This window comes from Squalius cephalus, assembly GCF_949319135.1.
Source record: "Squalius cephalus genome assembly, chromosome: 9".
Lineage (NCBI taxonomy): Eukaryota > Metazoa > Chordata > Actinopteri > Cypriniformes > Leuciscidae > Squalius > Squalius cephalus.
This window is the reverse complement of record NC_137130.1, coordinates 732,501-757,500: the sequence shown is the minus strand read 5'-3', so window position 1 is coordinate 757,500 and position 25,000 is coordinate 732,501. Positions and strand designations below refer to the sequence as shown.

At 37.4% G+C, this 25,000-nt stretch overlaps 1 protein-coding gene across 5 annotated transcripts in view; it reads right to left on the bottom strand.

The window, feature by feature from the left end:
- frmpd4 (FERM and PDZ domain containing 4) overlaps window positions 1–25,000 on the bottom strand; it is a 95,238-nt gene that overhangs the window by 45,656 nt on the left and 24,582 nt on the right. For 2 of the 5 annotated variants that reach the window (XM_079881824.1, XM_079881825.1), the window contains exon 1: window positions 16,134–16,628. The exons of 2 other annotated variants lie outside the window; for them this stretch is intronic. In XM_079881824.1, the coding sequence (XP_079737950.1) occupies window positions 16,134–16,162 (29 nt within the window). In that variant the 5' untranslated portion in view covers window positions 16,163–16,628. Of the gene's footprint in view, window positions 1–16,133; window positions 16,629–25,000 lie in introns of those variants that run through there. One more of the 5 variants, XM_079881827.1, reaches the window with a different exon arrangement.

The following is a 25,000-nucleotide window of genomic DNA, read 5'->3' as shown; positions in this document are numbered from 1 at the left end:
ATTGTGAGAAGTAAACTTAGAATTCAGAGAAAAGTCCGAATTGCGAGACGTAAACTAAGAATTCCGAACAAAATAAAGTTGAAATTGTGAGAAGTAAACGTATCATTCCGAGAAAAACAGTCAGAATTGTAAGTAATAAATTTAGAATTAAGTGAAAAAAGTCAAAATGCCTTTAAGTAAATTAAGAATTCAGGGGGGAAAAAGTCTGAATTGTGAGACGTAAACTTAAAATTATGAAAAAAATAAGTTAAAATTGCGAGAAGTAAACTTAGAATTCCGAACAAAATAAAGTTGAAATTGCGAGAAGTAAACGTATAATTCCGAGAAAAACAGTCAGAATTGTTAGTAAATTTAGAATTAAGTGAAAAAAGTCAAAATGGCTTTAAGTAAATTAAGAATTCAGGGGAAAAAAGTCTAAATTGTGAGATGTAAACTTAGAATTCCGAGCAAAATAAGTTGAAATTGCGAGAAGTAAACTTAGAATTATGAAAAAAATAAGTTACAATTTCGAGAAGTAAACACAGAATTCCAAAAAAATTCACAATTGTGAGAAGTAAACTTAGAATTCAGAGAAAAGTCCGAATTGCGAGACGTAAACTAAGAATTCCGAACAAAATAAAGTTGAAATTGTGAGAAGTAAACGTATCATTCCGAGAAAAACAGTCAGAATTGTAAGTAATAAATTTAGAATTAAGTGAAAAAAGTCAAAATGCCTTTAAGTAAATTAAGAATTCAGGGGGGAAAAAGTCTGAATTGTGAGACGTAAACTTAAAATTATGAAAAAAATAAGTTAAAATTGCGAGAAGTAAACTTAGAATTCCGAACAAAATAAAGTTGAAATTTCGAGAAGTAAACGTATAATTCTGGGAAAAACAGTCAGAATTGTAAGTAGTAAATTTAGAATTAATTGAAAAAAGTCAAAATGGCTTTAAGTAAATTTAAAATTCAGGGGGAAAAAAAATCTAAATTGTGAGACGCAAACTTAGAATTCCCAGCAAAATCAAAATTGCTTTAAAGGAGAACTCCGGTCAATTTTAACATTGAGCTAATTTTTTTGTACATTTGGAGTGCTGTCAATACAGAGAACAACGACAAAAATCGGTGTTGCCTACACCGTGTTATCCTCTTTTTAAAATCTGCACCCTGTTGACTTCAATGGGGCGAGTTTTAAACCTGCTTTTAGCCTCTTAACATCCTTGATGTGTCATTACAAGTGCCCAGGTCATGTGAGTGATTCCTTCAGAGTGAACACGGGTGAATCTGACTGCAGTAGATGTGAAAGATATGGATAAAAATGATGTTATTTAAGCCAGCGCAAATACCTGTGTTTACATCCTGTTTTTCGGTTGAAGTCCAAAGTAGTCGATTGCCGAGTTCACGCGCGTGATCATAGGTAACTAACTAACTGCGTGAACTCGACAATCGACTACTTTGGACTTCGACCGAAAACAGGATGTAAATACAGGTATTTGCGCTGGCTTAAATAACATCATTTTTATTCATATCTTTCACATCTACTGCAGTCAGATTCACCCGTGTTCACTCTGAAGGAATCACTCACATGACCTGTGCACTTGTAATGACACATCAAGGATGTTAAGAGGCTAAAAGCAGGTTTAAAACTTGCCCCATTGAAGTCAACAGGGTGCAAATTTTAAAAAGAGTATCACACGGTGTAGGCAACACCGATTTTTGTCGTTGTTCTCTGTACTGACAGCACTCCAAATGTACAAAAAAATAGCTCAATGTTAAAATTGACCGGAGTTCTCCTTTAAGTAAATTAAGAATTATGTGAAAAAAGTCAAAATTGCAAGATGTAAACGTAGAATTCCAGTCCAGTCAAGTACATTTTGTCATTACTCTATATAGCATGTATACATTGGAATGAGATGCTGTTTCTTCAGGATCATGATGCAACAACATTACACAAGACTACATTTCCCAACAAAATGAATTAAAATTATGAGGATAAGTACTCTTAGAATTCCAAGAAAAACAGTCAGAATGTCACAAATGTGGATGTAAACTCGCAAGTTTTGATCCTGTGGCGGAAACAAGCTTCCATACACGTCCCATAAGTACAACACACTTTTAAACACATTACTGGCCTCGCAGACAATGCTTTCAATCCTCGCTTTAAGCAGAAAGACGTGTGTGATGCACAATATACTCTATACAGCACAAATATTAGAACACATGAAGAGAACGAACACTAGATCCGCATGTAAAGTGATCAGTTTCCTCATAAACAGAATAATTCACTCACAATGTCAAACGCCGAGTCTTCAGAACAGAACGACAGACAAGCAAGACTCTCTTCCATTTTCCCCGACAGGACCGTCATTAGCGTGTTTTATCATCGACGCCGCTTCTTTAACTCCACTGGATCGGGATGGGGATTTCTGGGAGTAACCGTACCGGACAGAGAAACACAAGCCCCTCGTGGAGCATTAATAAATCATGTGCTCAACACTAGTGCACTAAGAGTCAGTGTTCAAATACCGTGGATTATTCATGTTTAAAGCTGCGGACGGTATATAATATATACGGCTCAAGAGTTTGGGGTCAACAAATCAAATTCATACTTTTATTAGAAAGACATTTATTATGTTACAAAAGACTATTTCAGATAAATGCTGTTCTTTTGAACTTTCTATTCATTAAAGAATCCTGAAAAATAAAATGTATGATGGTTTCCACATAAATATGAACTGTTTTCAACACTGATAATAATCATAAATGTTTCTTGATCATCAGATCATCATATTAGAGTGATTCCTGGAGGATCATGTGACACTGAAGACTGGAGTAATGATGCTGAACATTCAGCTTTGATCACAGGAATAAATTACACTTTACTGTATATTCACATAGACAACAGATGATTTACACTGGAATAATATTTCACTGTTTTACTGTATTTTTGTCATGATTCTATCATGTGGGAAATAAAGAGAGGTAATAATTACATGAAAAGATAATTTAATTGACTTTCCAAAATATAGTTTTTGTTATATTTTTGGTGATGGAAATAAGGCTGAAATAAAATAAATATAAATATTAAATGAAAAAAATAAACAATTAAACTGAAATTGCTGTAGAAATTTTGCCTTGGCCATTTTTTTATGTTATTATTTTATTTATAAGTTTAAAATTATTAAAAATAAAATTAAAATAAAGCTAAAATATTAAAAAGCACCTAACAAAATTACTAAAATGCATTAATACATGTAAATATATGAATAACTACCATAATAAACTTAAACGAATTAGTTTGTGATTATGCAGTAGAAATGCTGCCTTAGCAATTTTATTTTATTATTTTATTTATAAGTTTAAGCTCTAAAATGGCAAAAAAAATAAACTGAAAGCTAAAATATTAAAAAGCACCTAAAATGGGTATTTTACATATAATATTACATATTATTAAATGTTAAAATATAATAATAAATTATACAAAATCATACTAAAATGACACTGATATGAATATTGATCTTAATAGTCACTATGATATTTAATTTCTGTCCATCCCTATTTCCTCGCTGATGATCCTGTGAACTTCGCAATCTTACGTTTCGTTCAAGCTTAACGATAATGACAGAAGGAAAGTCATTCATTTTCTAAGCACTGAAATGACTGACATGCAAATGAAGCTGTTAAACTGGGATCCGTTGCCATGGCAGCGGAATGAGGCTGTGAGAGGGCGAATGACAATCAAACTAATATCTCCAGCTAATTAGTAGCCGGACAGTGAGTGCGAATCCCACAGGAAAACTGTAGGAAACTAAAGCTTAACAAGCATTAAAACTCCTGATGGAACTTCATAAATAATAAGCTCTCGTTTATTAACATTAGTGAAAGAATTAACCAGCAACGAGCAATATTTCCACAGCATGAATTAACCTGTGTTAATATTCATGTTAGTTAACTGATGTTAACACATACAATGTATTAGTAAATGTTGGGATTAAAGTTCATTGTTAGTTAACTAATGAAACCTTGAGTTAAAGTGTTATTATTATACCATTATGTTTATCTATTTTATATTATAATCTTTATCGGCAACAAAAATCACTGAGTTAAACACTTTCATTAAATACGACTACTAAAAATACAAATACAGCCAAATCTAAAACATCAGCATTTAAGTGCATATTTAATTTCACTACACAAAATAATACGTAAAACTCTGAATCATTTAGAATTTTCATGATTGATTCATTTCAGCAACTCGATTCATTTGAATGATTCAATGAATCACTCAAATGAATCAATTCACTGAAATGAATCAAATACATTAAAATGTTAATGTTAATTATATATTACACAACATAATATTATATAATTATGTGGGTTTCAGAAAAGCTTTTCTTTTCCCACCTCACTAAATGACAAATCTGAAGACATTATTACATGCAGCTGTTCAAGCCTTGACAATAACAGCATTATACAATCGCTAAATGTTTAATATCTCAGACTCGTCTCGCTGTAATTACTTAATGTTTTTTGTTCGCCCAGTGAAGGACACATTCCAGCACATGAAGTCGATCGCTCATGCATGAGCCGAATCAATAATTCAGTCTGAGAGAGAAGCTCATCATGTTCCCTCAGTCGCGTGTCCATTCCCCTCTTCATCTGAACACACACACGCTTGAACTGCAGATGTGGGGAAAACTGTATTATATTAATGTCCATGTGGCACGGAGAGTTAGAAGTAACTAACACACATCGGTTCTCCTCTAATGATGCATCTCACACACAAACTCACGGCTCCTCAACGCAACACGCCAGAATAAAAGTTCAGGAAACTATCAGCAGAAACACACACAGACTCACAGCTCTTAAAGACACACTGGAATCAATATTTTAGTTTTTTATCTTTTAGTATGAATATGTTAGCTTTAAGGTTATGAATAAGCTGGTGTGTTCCAAAACAATGGCAAAATTCTCATTTAGGAGATAAAGCATTCAAAACTTAGTCTCTCACTTCCGCTAAAATGGATCAGGGATTTTTATGACATCACTGCGTCTCATCACATCTTCTGTCCAATCAAATGCTCTCTAGAATCTAAAGCTCCGCCCCCTCTGCTATAAACACCACCTGACCACAGCGACCGCTGACAGACACAGAGCAGTGTGTGTTGGAGTGTGTTCAAACGCTCCAGTTTTATTCCGTTGTCCAACTGTACACTGGATAAGAATGAAATGAATGAATCCTCCACTACTGAATCCAGTGTATCATCAGCGCTCGCTTCCATGTGCTGTCAGCCTGTGAGGGAAACTAAACGCTATTGGCTATTTGAAAAGGGGGAGGAGCCATTCAATATGTCCCGCCTTAGCTTCCTGTTTCAGTTTAACTTGAAGAAATTATGACAGAAAAATATTACTGTAAGTTATTACCTCTCAAAGAATAATAATAATAATAATAATAATATGTATTAAAACATTAAGGAATAATTACGCATTTTTATATAAAAAGTAAACCACTAATTAATTCATTTTTACATTTAAATAAACCATTAAAACAGAAAAATGAAAAAAGAAACCACGAAATATGAAAAAAAGAGAAAGAAACGAAATAAACAGATTTCACGGGTTCCTATTGATCTTATTTTGACAGTGCAAATCAGTAGAAATCACTGTCAGTCGGTATATAACATTTATCCTTTTTTTTTTTTAAATGTGACACAAGAGGAAAACTATAGTCTATTTAAACACTGTCTCTCAAACAGGCACTTACAGAACAGAAGGCTTTATTTGATTTAATAACAGCAATTTAGCTGTCGAACCCGTGACCCAATAATAGTAAAATCCCGCACTTTCATTCCTTCTAAATTGCTGATGGCTTATAGTGACTCTTTCAGCAGAGCGATGCGAAGCAGAGGCAGATTACAGCAAAGCCCCGAACACGCCAGCATGCAGTCGAGATGATGTAACCGGCGCACAGATGGAAGAATCCCACAATCACAGATCCGAGACATGAGGAGTCCAGGTCAGATGTTCGTGAGAAGCGGAGGATTGGCTGGGGAAGGAGTTCGTCTCGCTCCTGCAAATGGGCTGTTGTCAGGTAATATCTCAGACGCTTCACACTCGAGTCTGGAGACTTGTGTGCTTTACTGTAGTGCTAATGATACCGAACCATCAGGGACGATGAACTCCAGCTTTAGCACATGAATGCTTTTCCTGCCGGCGAACAGCGTCTCTTAGCCCCGCCCTCAACCACTGTAGTGTATCTGAGACTGGGAGAGTTTGGCTCGTGTTGTTCGTGTCGAGAAGACGCTGTTTTCTGAGATTGATACGCTAAAACCCACGCCATCCTCACTGTTCGTATCACTGAGATCAAGAGCTGAGATTCAGATATGAAAATGAGCGTTTGCTTTCTGACCAATCACAGCAGACTGGGTTATCTGACCAATCACAGCAGACTGGGTCGTCTGACCAATCACAGCAGACTGGGTCGTCTGACCAATCACAGCAGACTGGGTCGTCTGACCAATCACAGCAGACTGGGTCGTCTGACCAATCACAGCAGACTGGGTCGTCTGACCAATCACAGCAGACTGGGTCGTCTGACCAACCACAGCAGACTGGGTCGTCTGACCAATCACAGCAGACTGGGTCGTCTGACCAATCACAGCAGACTGGGTCATCGAACCAATCACAGCAGACTGGGTCATCTGACCAATCACAGCAGACTGGGTCATCTAACCTATCACAGCAGACTGGGTCATCTAACCAATCACAGCAGACTGGGTCATCTGACCAATCACAGCAGACTGGGTCGTCTGACCAATCACAGCAGACTGGGTCATCTGACCAATCACAGCAGACTGGGTCATCTAACCAATCACAGCAGACTGGGTCGTCTGACCAATCACAGCAGACTGGGTCGTCTAACCAACCACAGCAGACTGGGTCATCTGACCAATCACAGCAGTCTGGGTCATCTAACCAATCACAGCAGTCTGGGTCATCTAACCAATCACAGCAGACTGGGTCATCTAACCAATCACCTAACCAATCACAGCAGACTGGGTCGTCTGACCAATCACAGCAGACTGGGTCGTCTGACCAATCACAGCAGACTGGGTCGTCTAACCAACCACAGCAGACTGGGTCATCTGACCAACCACAGCAGACTGGGTCATCTGACCAATCACAGCAGACTGGGTCATCTAACCAATCACAGCAGACCGGGTCATCTAACCAATCACCTAACCAATCACAGCAGACTGGGTCGTCTAACCAATAACAGCAGACTGGGTCGTCTGACCAATCACAGCAGACTGGGTCGTCTGACCAACAACAGCAGACTGGGTCGTCTGACCAATCACAGCAGACTGGGTCGTCTGACCAACCACAGCAGACTGGGTCATCTCACCAATCAGAGCAGACTGGGTCGTCTGACCAATCACAGCAGACTGGGTCGTCTGACCAATCACAGCAGACTGGGTCGTCTGACCAATCAGAGCAGACTGGGTCGTCTGACCAATCAGAGCAGACTGGGTCGTCTGACCAATCACAGCAGACTGGGTCATCGAACCAATCACAGCAGACTGGGTCGTCTGATCAATCACAGCAGACTGGGTCGTCTGACCAACCACAGCAGACTGGGTCGTCTGACCAACCACAGCAGACTGGGTCGTCTGACCAATCAGAGCAGACTGGGTCGTCTGACCAACCACAGCAGACTGGGTCGTCTGACCAATCACAGCAGACTGGGTCATCTGACCAATCACAGCAGACTGGGTCGTCTGACCAACCACAGCAGACTGGGTCGTCTGACCAATCACAGCAGACTGGGTCGTCTGACCAACCACAGCAGACTGGGTCATCTGATCAATCACAGCAGACTGGGTCATCTGACCAATCACAGCAGACTGGGTCGTCTGACCAACCACAGCAGACTGGGTCGTCTGACCAATCACAGCAGACTGGGTCGTCTGACCAATCACAGCAGACTGGGTCATCTGACCAATCACAGCAGACTGGGTCATCTGATCAATCACAGCAGACTGGGTCATCTGACCAATCACAGCAGACTGGGTTGTCTGACCAATCACAGCAGACTGGGTCGTCTGACCAATCACAGCAGACTGGGTTGTCTGACCAATCAAAGCAGACTGGGTCGTCTGACCAATCAGACCAGAGCAGCTCTGAGAGAGGCGGGGTTTAGAGAGACTGAATCTTCAATGGAAGCGTTTGAGACACTGAGAGGAAAGAGCTGACGCTGCAGTGGAGATTATGAGGACATTAAAGTGTTTTTTGACCTTGGATGACTGTAAAATAGCATAGTAGTGCACTTTAAATAAACACTGCAATCCTGCACTGTTGAACACAGTAATAAAAGTGGCTTCTCCAGTAAATGTCTCTTGATTTAAGAATCTTCAGAAACACTGAGTGAGTGTGGCGTCTTTATATCCATCAGTAATGGAGGCTCTTCACACTGATCCTGACAGGCCGTCATTAAAGCGCAACAGAAACACTGAATCCGCCCTGTTATTCCCGAATCCCGAGCATCATCGGAGCAGCTGGGAAACACCACTGCTAATGACAGGGTAATAACACACACACACACACACACAGCTGCTAATGAGCGTTTCACACACACATATTACACCGGAACTGAAGCCCGAGGCCAGAGCTGCTCATAACAATACAAACAGGAAATACAAACGTTCATTCCCTCTGAAATTACCATAATTACACTTTGCTGTCATTTACGCATCCTCATGTTTCAAACCTGTATGATTTTTGTACAAAAACAAAACAAAAAAACACATACATATATATATATATATATATATATATATATATATATATATATATATATATATATATATATATATATATACACTCACCTAAAGGATTATTAGGAACACCTGTTCAATTTCTCATTAATGCAATTATCTAATCAACCAATCACATGGCAGTTGCTTCAGTGCATTTAGGGGTGTGGTCCTGGTCAAGACAATCTCCTGAACTCCAAACTGAATGTCAGAATGGGAAAGAAAGGAGATTTAAGCAATTTTGAGCGTGGCATGGTTGTTGGTGCCAGACGGGCCGGTCTGAGTATTTCACAATCTGCTCAGTTACTGGGATTTTCACGCACAACCATTTCTAGGGTTTACAAAGAATGGTGTGAAAAGGGAAAAACATCCAGTATGCGGCAGTCCTGTGGGCGAAAATGCCTTGTTGATGCTAGAGGTCAGAGGAGAATGGGCCGACTGATTCAAGCTGATAGAAGAGCAACTTTGACTGAAATAACCACTCGTTACAACCGAGGTATGCAGCAAAGCATTTGTGAAGCCACAACACGCACAACCTTGAGGCGGATGGGCTACAACAGCAGAAGACCCCACCGGGTACCACTCATCTCCACTACAAATAGGAAATAGAGGCTACAATTTGCACGAGCTCACCAAAATTGGACAGTTGAAGACTGGAAAAATGTTGCCTGGTCTGATGAGTCTCGATTTCTGTTGAGACATTCAGATGGTAGAGTCAGAATTTGGTGTAAACAGAATGAGAACATGGATCCATCATGCCTTGTTACCACTGTGCAGGCTGGTGGTGGTGGTGTAATGGTGTGGGGGATGTTTTCTTGGCACACTTTAGGCCCCTTAGTGCCAATTGGGCATCGTTTAAATGCCACGGCCTACCTGAGCATTGTTTCTGACCATGTCCATCCCTTTATGACCACCATGTACCCATCCTCTGATGGCTACTTCCAGCAGGATAATGCACCATGTCACAAAGCTCGAATCATTTCAAACTGGTTTCTTGAACATGACAATGAGTTCACTGTACTAAAATGGCCCCCACAGTCACCAGATCTCAACCCAATAGAGCATCTTTGGGATGTGGTGGAACGGGAGCTTCGTGCCCTGGATGTGCATCCCACAAATCTCCATCAACTGCAAGATGCTATCCTATCAATATGGGCCAACATTTCTAAAGAATGCTTTCAGCACCTTGTTGAATCAATGCCACGTAGAATTAAGGCAGTTCTGAAGGTGAAAGGGGGTCAAACACAGTATTAGTATGGTGTTCCTAATAATCCTTTAGGTGAGTGTATATATATATATTGAATTTTTTGGGGGGATTTTTGTTTTCATAAAATGATCATTTGGACCCCTAAAGTTTTTACTAAAACACCAAATCCGAAATTAAAGTTTTAATTTTGCCAAAAACCGAATATAAAGTTTATTGGTAACACTTTACAATAAGGTTCTATTACTTAACAACGCATTATTAATATGAACTAACAATGAGCAATACATTCGTTACAGTATTTATTAATCTCTGTTTCTAGTTAATAATAATAATAACATAACTGTTCATTGTTAGTTCATGTTAGTCCATTAAATAAAATTAACAGATACAACTTTTGATTTTAATTATGTATTAGTAAATTCTGAAAATTCAGCTTTCATCGCATGAATAAATTATACTTTACTATATATTCACATAGAAAACAGCATTTTTAAATTGTAATAATATTTTACATTTTTTACTGTATTTTTGATCAGATAAATTCAGCTTTGATCACAGGAATAAATTACACTTTAGTATATATTCACACTGAAAACTGCTTTTTTATATTGTAATATTTTACAATTTTTACTGTATTTTTGATTACATAAATGCAGCTTTTGTGAGGCTCTTTCAGAAACAGAGACAAATCTTACCGACTCCAACAAAGTTGCAGTTACTATTTATCCTTTTTGAAACAAACAGAAAAGGTGATTTTAAATGTATTTCAGCGAAACTAAAGCCACATTTGTTTCCCCCTTACATAAAAGTAGTACATCTTGCATTAAGGATTGTAAACACCGTAACACAAGACCTGAAGTGCAAAAGCTAGCTTCACTTCTATTCCAGGACACAACACATAAAAAAGAGAGCACAAAAAACTTTTGAAATGTAGTGTATGCCAAAGAGCAATTCATAATGCAACACGACTTGAAAAGCTTTAGCCGAGGCTTTGCGTCTGCTTTGAGTGCTTGTACCGTTGAGGTGAGGAATATGTAAAATCTGAGCGCTTCTAACAGAAGTTTGTGGCGTTTGAGCTCATGAATATTCTGCACGTGCATCTCTCTCTGTCTGGCACAGCCTGTCCCTCCTGTGTGAACAATGAAGGAGTTTAAAGAGCAGTCGCATGGAAACACAACACGCAGCAGAAGAGCATGCATGCAGTAATAACTGACCCTAAAACCTTCAGCACGCATCAAACCATCTCCTGAAAGCTGTCAAGAATGTGTTTAGGTCACCAAAACCAATAATTCGCATAAATGCATGCATTGCATTACATATTCTCATGCACATTTTCTCCCCTAATTCTCATTATTTTCATGCATTTGGGAATTTTCCTACCAGTTTTTTGCAATTATCATTAATCTCTGTGTTGATTCTCTATATTGTCATTTTAATTGTGATAAAAATAGGCTTCAGTTCTGAGCTAAATGTAGTCTTATTTTTCATTTTATTTTTGTTCATTTTTGAGATTTTCATGCGGATTATTTGTGCAGCGCTGTTTTGTTACAGCAGATAAAGCACAAAAAAAGGTGAAGCAATTGCTAATTTTCATTTGCACAAATCTAACAGAGAATTAAAAAAAGCATTTGCACTGATGAAACTGATAAATGCGATTATAATTGCAGTCATGATTGTCATTGTTTGAGGCCGGAGGAAAATAAAGCCGTTTGCATGGCATTAATATCTGAGATCTGAGATCATCGCTGCCCTCATCAGACCTTCACTGAAACTACAAGAGCGTCACACAAACACAAGCAAGCTTTAGAGGACACTTTTCAGAAACAGCATTCTGACACCAAATCTTACAAACGCAGTGTATTAAAAAAAATAAAAAAATAATCTATATAATAAAATGATAAAAAACACTCACAAATTTCCTAACATTAAAATGAAAAATAAATCTGATAAAAAAAAAAAAAAAAAAAAAAAAATATATATATATATATATATATGCCAGTTAAACTAAAATAACACTGGTTCATATAGTGATGGTCCTCTAAAAATGACAAAAAAACGCCATGAAAGCATCATAATTAATTAATAGGTCAATATATCTTTGGCAAGATTATCATGGCTAAAACATCAGTTTAGAACAACATGAGGATGACAAAACTCTAATTTTTTGATTAATGAATCGATTTATTGTCACTTAATCAACACAAATAGATTTTTTATACATATAAATAGATTCTGTTTTACAGCATAGAAGCTCGGCTTTACAGTGAATACACTGAATATGACCATCACTAAACAAGTGATTTTAATTTGCTGACATATTATAGCAGGAAAGAATAACTGCTTTACATGAAAATATGATCTGTAAAATCATAGTGCATAACAGATATGTGTCTTATCTGGTCGAATGAATGATATGAAACGCAGGTGTACACTAACTTCTCGAAACACTGAAGCGTAACAGACGATCACTGACACGCTGCTCCGCTAAAGCAACAGCACTGTCTTCTGTTCAGTAAAATCACTAGTTTATGGTTTTTATGAGCCTCGGTTGAGTTCATAAACAGATATCCTTCATAATCCTCAGTGCATTTCTGACATCCGTCTTTAGTTCAAGGCCGTTTCTCCTCACGGAAACAGGATTCATGCGCACTTTAATTATTTTAGGCATCATCTTTCCAGCGAGTTCTCTCCAGCAGCGAAGAGATGCATGAATTAAAGATGATGCTTTCATAACTCTCCAAAGTGCTTCTTTTCATACACTGTCTTATAAATAAGATGAAGCGCTCTTTAACCTTCAGCCTATCCTTTCAAAGTCCAAGCATTCACACCGCACATGCACTCGTCTCTCTTTTACACGGCGTCTTACACTCAAGCATTCGCCCTTTGGTGACATTTGATCAACTTAATTCATTTCGATCATTACGTTAATTTAATCCCTCAAGTCCAATATTTTCCTTATGCAAGAGCTATTGTTTTCAGGAGATTAAGAATGCGGCAGATTACGGCTTATAAAGCTTCAAAAAGATCACATGACATTACAAGACAATTCTGTCATTATTCAGCCGTAACATGTTCCAGACGTTCATGATTCAGATTCAGAACACGAGCACTAATTCATAGTGACCACAGATGACAAAGCAGAGACCAACATCTTCTTTCAGTCATACGTATGACAGCTCTATCCAAGCTGGAAAATAAGGCTTCACAATTAATCCAAATACAACCAATATCGTGATGTTGCTAAATAAATGAATATTGAATTTTTCTTAAATACACATTTTTATAATAATAATAATAATAATAATAATAATTTATAATTATTCATAATTATTATTGTTGTTAATACTAATAAAAAATATTATTGCTATTTATATATTTTTTTAAATAATAATAATAATAAAATAATAATTATTATTTTTAATAATAATAAAAATATAAAAAATATTGTTTTTTTTATATTGTTAATAATAACAATATTTTTGAAGTACACATTTTTATTTTATTTTAATAAAATAATTACTATTAATAAAAAATAAAATAAAATAAATATATATATATTTTTATTATTATTATTATTAACAGAGTATTATTTTTACAAAGTATTATTTTTATTTATAAAATGGGGGGGGGGGCCTACAGCCCTACAGGATTTGACACTACAACACTAGAGCGTGTACAGTGTCAAACTAGATGTTAGACCCTGTATGGCTGCTTTTAGGAGTCAAGATCGCTAGAAGTGTGTAGTCAGAAAGTGTCAGTATTTCTCATTTCATGTTAAGGAAGAGAAATAACATCATGTGGGTTTTGGTGAGTAAATAATGAACGAGTTTATCTGTGCAGATGCTGGTGATTAAGACAATCATGAGAGAGCTTTGCAGAATTTGAACATTTAAAACGTTTCAACATCGACATAAAATGTTTCTCATTCCAAGCATCACAACACACTTGCAATCCCAACAGCACTGGGAACACTGGGAACAGCACTGGAAACACTGGGCACAGCACAGGGAACAGCACTGGGAACACTGGGAACAGCACTGGGAATAGCACTGGAAATAACACTGGGAACAGCACTGGGAACATTGGGAACAGCACTGGGAAAACTGTGAACAGCACTGGGAACAGCACTGGGAACAACACTGGGAACAAGACTGGGAGCAGCACTGGGAACAACACTGGGAGCAGCACTGGGAACAGCACTGGGAACAACACTGGGAACAACACTGGGAACAAGACTGGGAGCAGCACTGGGAACAACACTGGGAACAACACTGGGAGCAGCACTGAGAACAGCACTGGGAACAGCACTGAGAACAACGCTAGGAACACTGGGAACAACACTGGGAACAAGACTGGGAGCAGCACTGGGAACAACACTGGGAACAGCACTGGGAACAGCACTGGGAACAGCACTGGGAACAACACTGGGAACAGCACTGGGAACAACACTGGGAACAGCACTGGGTACAGCTCTGGGAACACTGGGAACAACACTGGGAACACTGGGTACAGCACTGGGAACACTGGGAACAGCACTGGCAATAGCACTGGGAACAGCACTGGGTACAGCTCTGAGAACACTGGGAACAGCACTGGGAACAACACTGGGAACAGCACTGGGAACAGCACTGGGAACAGCACTGGGAACAACACTGGGAACAGCACTGGGAACAACACTGGGAATAGCACTGGGTACAGCTCTGGGAACACTGGGAACAACACTGGGAACACTGGGTACAGCACTGGGAACACTGGGAACAGCACTGGCAATAGCACTGGGAACAGCACTGGGTACAGCTCTGAGAACACTGGGAACAGCACTGGGAACAACACTGGGAACAGCACTGGGAACAACACTGGGAACCGCACTGGGAACAGCACTGGGAACAGCACTGGGAACAACACTGGGAACCGCACTGGGAACAGCACTGGGAACAGCACTGGGAACAACACTGGGAACACTGGGTACAGCTCTGGGAACACTGGGAACAGCACTGGGAACAGCACTGGGAACAGTCCTGAAGGCCTCGATCCTCCCATTCACACAGAACAAACCCATTCTCTCCTGCATAAAGCTGCCAGATGAAATAAAGAGCTGTTCTATAGATGTATAATCTGGATGATTATTGTGCAGAATAAACGCTGGACGAGGCGACGACGCCACTGGGACCCAGAGTCCAATCCTTTAGGAGGATTAGCCGGGATAAAATCAAGAAAAATCAAACAAGCCAAATAGGTTCTCGAGTTTAGAGTCACAGGGATGAAATGAGCTTAGCGTCCGGCTTATATATGAGGGACACGAATTAAATCACCAGCACCATTCTCCAGTGATCAACATATATGAGTTTGATAATACATGCAGAATCGGGCGGTTATTATGATCATAAATAATACAGCAACAGGCCAAAAGATTTAGCTACATACATTAATGCTTAATTTATACAATAATTATGTGCATATATATATATATATACACACACACACACACGTTTACACACACACATATATATATGTGTGTAGTTGCAAGATGTCTTAAATGTCTCAGTAAAATGAAGTGATTCCATATCTTGTAGCAATACATCATTATCAGTATCATATGTCCACAGGTTGACATGTTCTGTGATATAGGAGCGATTATTTGTATCACTTTATTATTGATTTGCACAATAGGCGTGTGTGTCATCAATATAGTTTGATACCAAATCTACACAGACATTGGATAATGCACAAATTTCTGATTTAAAATGCAGTTTTTCTACATAGGCTACTTGCTAAAATCTCTAAATGCAGAATTTGTATGTATAATATATATATATATATGGTTATGGATATCGGTTATTGACAACCCCATATCGTAAAGTGATTTGCTGTTTCTAAAGGTTCCCTAATTGATTGTCATCCTCGTATTGAGAGGCAGAAGCTCTCATAATAAGTCATATTCTGATATTTTAAGGCATCAGGACTGAGTGAATGAGAAGATGCGACAGATGCGTTATCATCAGTTCCCGTGACATCATCATCTTCACTTCTGCATATTCATCATCCAGTCAAACACGCGATTAAAACACAGGTCAAACCCATGATATGATAATAATCATGTAAAGCCCGTGCATGTTCGCGCGTGCCTGCAGACTCACCTCCTCACGAAACTGAACACGTCCATCATGACATGGATCCGAACTCACTCCGATTTCATCCTCGAGCGTGTCGGTGGAAATGTTTTAGAAATGAGCGATTGATAGCAGGTCCTGAGGGATGATCTTCTTCATCTTCTTCTTCTCCTGCATGACTGATTCCCTCAGATTACATCCTTCACATCTCCTGACGCTCTCCGACAACTTTAGTTAATTCCCCATCGCGGTGGAAACGGCGCGCGAGATGATGAAGCGCGAGAGAAAGCGATTGATAAAGCGAGGGATTGCATGGAGAGGAGTGTAAAACAGAGCAGTCATTGAGCACGAAGATCTCAGCTGATGGACCTCCATCTAATCTCACATGTCCACGGTTCATGAATGCATGCTCGTGCGCGTGCAGAGGTCGCGTCATCACTAGCGCGAGACTGGGGAGAACCGAGAAGCGCGTGGCCGTTCAGTGAAGAGTAGGAGGAGGATAAACGGAGATGAAGGGAGTGAGAGAGAGAGAGAGAGAGAGAGAGAGAGAGAGAGAGAGAGAGAGAGAGAGAGAGAGAGAGAGAGAGATGTTTGGGGATGATGAACAGAAACACCTGTGACTGTGAGCGCGCGTTCTGTTTGAGCGTGTCCAGGTTTTTTAATTAACCCTTTCACGCATAGTGGTCACTACAGTGGACAGCTATTAAAAAAGCATTTTCTTGAATTTGCACGGGTTTTTATGGCAAAGTTGCACATCAGCCTCTTCATTGGACCCTGGTGCATCATCCTATAAATTGCAACCAAGTGGCAAGCCTTTGTGTTTCGATTTTTCCCCCCTCCAAACCAAGATGGCCAAGGGTCAGTCAGACATGCCAAGTTGCTCCAGAATATCCACTGATTCCTTCTATCCTAGGAGACTCTTGTAGGTAAAAAATATATTGCAGCATCAAGCAATATCTAATAAGTCATATCACAGTAAAATTTTCCAAGTTTTGATTTTAGATTGACTCTGATCAATCACATGTCCACTGTAGTGGACGTCATGCATGCAATGGCTATATTTCAGCTACAATTCATAATTATAATGTGAATATTGTTTTTGAAACTTAAAACTTAATCTGCAGTGACTTTTTTTACTGTAAATAAATGTAGTTGTATTATTAGAATGTAATTTTCATTGACATCGAAAAAAGTCATGTGATTACATAATGTATGACACTTGTAATGCATTACTTTACTTGTTAGATCAAAAAGTAATCTGATTACGTAATGCATGTTACTTGTAGTTAATTACTTGTTAGATCAAAAGGTAATCTGATTATGTAATGCACATTACTTGTAGTTAATTACTTGTTAGCTCAAAAAGTAATCTGATTAGGTAATGCATGTTACTTGTAACACATTACTTTACTTGTAACATCAAAAAAGTAATCTGAATGCGTTATGCATGTTACTTGTAATGCGTTACCCCCAACACTGATCATTTCAGATGAGACTGAAAAAACGTATCGCTAGGTTTTCTCAGAGGAGGGCTATGATAGAAATGTGCATGTCCATCTTGTACATAATCAGAATTATCAGCTAATAAGGATAAATCTCCATACTCTGATGCACTGGAGGAGGGAGCATCTGAGTGGTTTCCACAGTTGTACCTTGACAGGCTGTAGAAAATTCTGATGGAATCACGTCCTCATGTTCTGATATCAAAGATATGCGAAGTGCAACTTGTATGAAGTTGTATGAAGCCTTTGCAATATTTCGCATTTATATTTTTTGTATATATTTTATAGTTTTCACATGATTTGATATAATTGCATTGATTAGTTTGTTAAATTCACATACTTTATCTGTTTGATTATTGTCTGTTATTTAATACAGTATATCTTCAGTTTAAACCAACCGCATGCTGTCCACTCAAGTGGACATCTGAAGATCTCTTTGAAAAATTTGTAAAAAAATAAAATAAAAATCAATTCTTGTTTTTCATGCCCTAAGAGCAATAAAAACACATGAAAGGGTTAAGTACAAAAAGAAATAATACAGAACAATGAACAGGAACATGTGGGGATACAGAGAAAAGGAAAAAGCAATAATATAAAGAAAACATAAAACTTGTTCTATAATACAGGATGTTTTCGAAGCGTTAAAAAGATACAGCGTTAAAAAGATAGTGCGCCAGAAATGGGCTTAACCAATGGCGTGGGTTTGGGGGCGGGGCTATCTGTGAGTGTGACCAATAGCAGGCGAGAGGAGTGTGTTCGTGGGAAACCTTTTTGAAAACAATGTGCGTTCACGCTACTCAGACTTGTTAAAGCGTTCACGTCCTGTAGAACTCATAATTACAACATGTAAACTCTGAATTTTCCGATAGATCTGATCCGTATTCTGTACCAGATTCGGTTTGGCAATAGTGTTGCCATAAAAACAAATAAGTCCAGGACGTGAACAGAACGTCACGTGTTGTCATGTTTCTGCAGTATTTTGAAATGTATGTACATATGTTATATTACCATGGCATCAAATAATAATAATAAATAGTAAATGCTTTGTGGAAACACTAATGTTGATTTTTTCTTTTGCTATTTGAGCAAATGGAAACACAAAATGAGTTTCCCATTAACTAACTGTGTCTATTATATTGCAGTTCTTCCAATTCCAATATAAAGCGCATAATAATACAACAATGTTGACCATAGTGCTACACAAACAATAAAATATTAACACAAATAACTGTAATTTGCCATTCTGTAAAGCACAGTAACACTTCATTGTTTTCACTGCATTGTGTTTTTCTTGTCTTGTCACAAGAACTGTTGATCTCTCCTATAGATGATGCTCGACTTGCTGAATTCGCTAAACCCAACCGAAAGTGTTTTTGTAGCATTTATACTTCATCGTCAGACTCAATCTTCATTTTTTCTTGCATAATTTCACAATTATTCAACAAACCATTAAACTATAATTGCAGACATTACGCAGAGATTGAACCGAAGAGCATGAAAAGGTCGCCTCACACCACTATGAGCGGAATATCAAACGACTGTTGTTCCCAGTGCTGTTCCCAGTGCTGTTCCCATTATGAATCCACACCAGAATCAGTGTGTGAGACGGAATCAGAAAGTCATCGAGGAAACGTTACATAATAACCCAATGTGTCACAAAGCAACAGTTCAATACTAAAATCCCAGTGTGGGTTTGGAAAATTACTCAGAGTGTGCAATGAGGGAAAGCTTAATTTCCACTTGCCGAACTAATGCGGAAAATATTTGATATAATTTGTAAATATTTTAAATAAGAGTGAAGAACAAAACACTAAACTTGGGTAAGGTATGTGGCAAAAAATGCAAACTACGGTTTTATTTTACTAAAAATGCATTGAAAAAAAAAATCGGAGAGGAAAAAGCAAACATTGACTACAACATCATCAGTTATTAATATTTGGCCAGTTCTCTCTTATTTTTGCATGTGTTCATAATTTCTTTGCCTGGATAAAAATGGTGTTGCACAATTCGTCACATTATTATCACTAATAAAACAATCGACAACTATGGAATATGACTACAAAATCTATAATAATATTTGAATAAAGGGTGAAGATGTCAATTCTACTTTACATGCAAAACTACTTTTTGCTTCTTTGTGATATTTTGCGAATTTCTCATTAACGAAAATGCTTGAGTAAATATAATATATTTATAATAATAGTCTTTGAAGTCAATGTGAGGATAAATAAACGAAATAAAAAAATAAACAATAACTAAGTCACACGTCACTCCAGTCAGGATATGCTTCTGCATATATTCATATATTCTAGCTCTACCTAAAGCTTAAATGAATCTGACAGGAATGAGAAAAACAGAGCCGTTAAAAACTCTCTGCATGTGCAAAGCATGCTTTTATGTGCATGAAATAATGCATGAGATGCATAACATGAAATGGTGCGTCTGTTCATGATGGGAAAACACACACAGCACATTTCACTAGTTATAAAACCTGTCAAGAACATGACTAGCTCATATTTCACTCTAAAATAATAAAACCTCTTGCCTATTTTAAGGACCATTAAGCAGCAAACTGGCCCTAAATTCTCAGTACCATAATGGCAAAATATGATAATAATCATTTTAAAAAATGTCAATGTCAAAATGGAATGTTAAATATATACATTTTCAAGCACAGTAGTGTCCAAAAGTGATATCCAGACTAGAAGAATTGACATCTTCACCCTCTATTCAAATATTATTAAAGATTATGTAGTCATATTGTGTAGTTGTGCTTGGAGTCGATTGTTTATTAGTGATAATAACGCAATGAAACATGAAAAATTGTGCAACATCATTTTTGTCCAGGCAAAGAAATTATGAACACATGCAAAAACAAGACAATCAACCAAATATTAATAACTGATTATGTTGTAGTCAGTGTTTGCTTTTTCCTCTCAGATTATTGTTTTTCTGTGCATTTTGTTGCATAGTAAAATAAAATGTAAAAAATTAAAATGTATTTTTTGGCAAATAATTTCATCAAAATTCACCCTAAACATGTTTAGTGTTTTGTTCTTCCCTCATATTAAAAAAATTAAAAATATTTTCCTCACATTTTAATGGTTTAATCGAACTTGTGGGTCATTAAAACCGAATATATATAGTAATGCATGTGCAACAGTGAACTGATGATTCATCACAAGCATCTCTCAACATGGGATTAATAAAGCATCTGTCCTTCAACACAAGCGCTTCATTAGACCCTGTGAACCGGCTCACATCAGGCGTGATGTTGCTGTTTAATGCTGAATCATGCGTGTTTATTATACACAACCACATCATTACAGTAGTGGAAGACAAGAAAACGTGCCACTATATGTAGGTCACCATAAGCCAAAGCTTTCCAGATTTCAGTCTCTCTCACACACACACACACACGAGCGCGTTTGGGAATAATAAGGTCACGAGATTCTGGACTCTCCTGTAAAGCCAAAAGCTGCTGATTTCATTCGTTTAGCAACTCGGACTCCTAAATCCATCCCAGATTAATTCACTTGATGGAATCTGTCTGATGTCTAAAGAAACTCCAGTAGAAGATGTGGAGGGGATTCAGGACAGTGTTGAACTTCAGAGTTTAGAGTTTAGTCACTCCTGTATCAGCTGATGAATATGCAGTTTGTAATAGTTTGTGCTTGTATTTGTGCTAGACGTCAGATATTTAGAAACTTATACTCATTCTTCTTTTATGAAAAAGTGTTGCGGGATTTGTGACGTCACATGGGCAAATAAATTTGCATATGCCCGCCTCCAGAGCAAGACATCGACCAATCGCCTAGTAGTGTTCATTTAAGCCATTATTCGATTAATCGCGCGTTTATATTAATAAGCCGTAAATCATAATAATGCGGCTTTAAACATCTGGTTTGAGTGTCTGTAGAGACTTCAGAAGATCCCGGCGTCAGACACAAGCGTATGCTTTATTTTAATGACATCACAGGATTATACGTTTGTTCGGAGCGTTTGACTGAGACACAGTGTACGACAGATGAAGCAGCGACTGCATTGAATCTGAAGTGAATGAGTGAATGATTTCATAATGCTTTGTCTGGAAATTATGCTTTTATATGGATAATGTTTTCCAAACTCTTAGATGCAATCATAGATGTATAAACATAGATGTCTCATTAGTGTGTTTCAATGGACCGCTGTATGTAAGTCGTTCGCCATACTGAACACCAGTTCGTGAACACTCGAGTGCAAGTGCACTGAGTGTCTGCAAACACAGTTACACACAGGTACTGTATATCTACATCTGCAATAGATTTATAAATGTCATAATCATTTGTTAACAAACAAGTTTTCATTACTTCAATGAGCTCATTGTTTCCGCCTTAAATTATTACATTGTTTAAATTAATGCATTTTCATTTCTGAAATTCTTGGACAGTTCCCTCTGATATCAGATCACTGTAAACTGTAATGTGGCATTGAAATGATGAATCTGCTTTGAAATGATGTGTGTTGTGAACAGTGCTGTACAAATACATCGATTTGAGCTCTAGCTCAGCTGATGATGGCTGAATCTGGCACATCTATATCTATGAATGCAATAGGAGTGTGTGTTGATACGGTTTCCTATGCAGTGACGTTAGCCAATCATAACAGTGCGTGTTTACTGACACACCTTAAAAATTATTTTCCACTTTTTTTTTATGTGCAAAAAACTGTTAACATTACAAGTGACCCTTAACTAATAAAGAAAATTCCATGTCATGACCCTTACCCCTTTAAAACTGAGTAATGCATCAAATTTAAGTGAGTTTATGCTTAAAACAAGAACAAACATCTGATAAATAATCTTGTTTTCCACTGAATTAAGGTCATTTTTCTGACTCCACTGGCAGATATTTCATACATTTATAAGCACAAACTCAAGACATTTCGCTTCTCTAGTAAACGAATCTTGATGTAAGAATGTTAGTAAAACAGGGGAAGAACATCAGTCCTCACGCTGGACATTCATCAGGTGCATTATGGGATGCTTTAAACGCCAGTAAAGGAGGAACATGCATTATGAGCACTTTTACATCTCAGAGTTCTCACACTGAAGTTCCAGTGTACGCTCTCTCACACACACACATTACCAGAACACCTGAGGAGAACTACAGTTTCATCTGAATACATCCACACAGATCAGAACTGGACTCTATAGCGCAGACAGGAGGATCATCCTCAGGTTAGATATTCTGTTCATGTTTTGGGCAGATTGTCGGCTGTCCATCTCTACTTTACTCGACGACCGTTCAGAACAAACTGAGAAATCACATGATGCTGGAAAAAAGGTCCAGTGGGGTTCTGTGTAGAACTCTAGGGTTCATGACTCTATATTAAAGAACTCGGTAACACTTTACAATAAGGTTCATTAGTTAACATGAACTAATAATGAGCTGCACTTATACAGCATTTATTAATCTTTGTTAATGTTAATTTCAACATTTACTACTTTATTAAAATCTTGTTAACATTAGTTAATGCACTGTGAACTAACATGAACAAACAATGAACAGCTGGGTTTTTATTAACTAACATTAACAAAGATGAACTAATACAGTAACAAATGTATTGCTCATTATAAGTTCATGTTAGTTAATACAGTAACTCATGTAAACTAATGAACATTATTGTAAAGTGTTACCGAGAACTCTTTATTGCTAAAAAGGTTGCAAATGAACGGTTTCTTTCTTTTCTTCTAGTGATAAAGTAAGTTTACGAGCTGTTTAACTCATAAAATTGAATTAAAAATGAATTAGAACACAGTCAATTAAAACTAAAAAGTTCTGTTTCTGAAGCGCGGCTGACGGAACCCTTTAAGGTTCTACAGAGAGTAAGAGTGCACTAAAGTTACTGTTAAAGTATAAGTTTAAATTCATTTTCAAATAATCTTCAATGGATTAAACAGCTCGTAAACATACTTTATCACTAGACAAAAAAACAAAATAACTAAATGTTGCATAATACTAGTCTATTATAGTCACATGGAAACATTTAAGACGGTTCTCCTCATATAGAAGCTAAAGTTTTCTTTAGAATCGAGTCAAGAATTCTATAGAGTTCTGTATAGAACCCCACTGAACGTTCTTGTCTAATCTGAGGTTTGGAAAACACAACACAAGCTCAAGTTTCAACCAACACAAAGTTTCTCTGGGAAATATATTTGTTCACCATCACGTCCCGTAATTTACAGAGGAAATGAGCAGAACACATAGACTTGGCATATCTTTTGTTGTCAATGTCAAAAGCTGTGCATCCGATCAAACTCTACAGCATTTCGGCACAATTCTTCAAATGGAGTAAAACCAGGCGGACGTCAGGTTGTGTCACGCCCTCATCTTCAGAAAACATCAACAAAACTCACCGGAATAAAGAAAATGCCACACAGAGGACATCAGTTATGATGTTTGATTCATGAGAATAAATATGGTTTATAGTGAAGCCTGTGGGTTCTGTGCTGTGAGTTCACGAGAGCATCAAATCATCGAACGTTAATAATATTGGTAACACTTTACAATAAGGTCTGATTTGTGAACATTACTTCATGCCTTAACACTTTATTTGAAGGTGTCTGTGTTACAGTGATAATGATGAACTACATGTATTGGTTTAGGGTTAGTAAAAATTATCGTGATTTTAACGGTAAAAGTTTCCGTGCTATACACGGTGAATAACTGTGATAGATCGAACTGTACATTTAATGTAATTTTACAGTAAAATACCGTTAAATTGACAGTTTTTGGAAGTGATCAAGAACACTGTATAATTTACAGTAGTATTACAGTAAAAGTACAGTATTTTTGTTGAAATAACTGTTTCTTCATAGTTTTTCTAATCAGTGATGTGTTTTATGTTACATTTAATGTTGTTGAATTAAAGTTTATTGATGGTGTTTAGTGTGTGTGTGAGTGACACTGCCCAGCTTCTATATTAGAATTAACTCTCTTGTGGAAAAGCTGTTTGTGCTGAGCTTTGGTTGATCATGTGACTCTCATCTCCGCTGTGATTGGTGGTTATCAGTGTGTTACAAAACAGATATTAGTACTTCAATAAATCGGTAAAGTAACATTATATCAGATACTGAAATAATTTTTTTTACTGTAAATTTAAGTTAAGTGTGTAAAACCTAAAATGTTGCTACCGTATTTTTTACGGTACATTTCTGGTAACAACATCTGCCGTTTTTTACCGTAAATGTAACACACAAAAAATTACAGTGTGCATGTAATTATGCACAATTTATAGTTACAGTAATTACATGTAACATGTAACAAGGATACTAAAATGAAGTGTTACCAAAACTACCAATCTTTTTTTCTTTTCTTTTCCGCATTTAATATCTTGTTAGTTGTTAGTGCA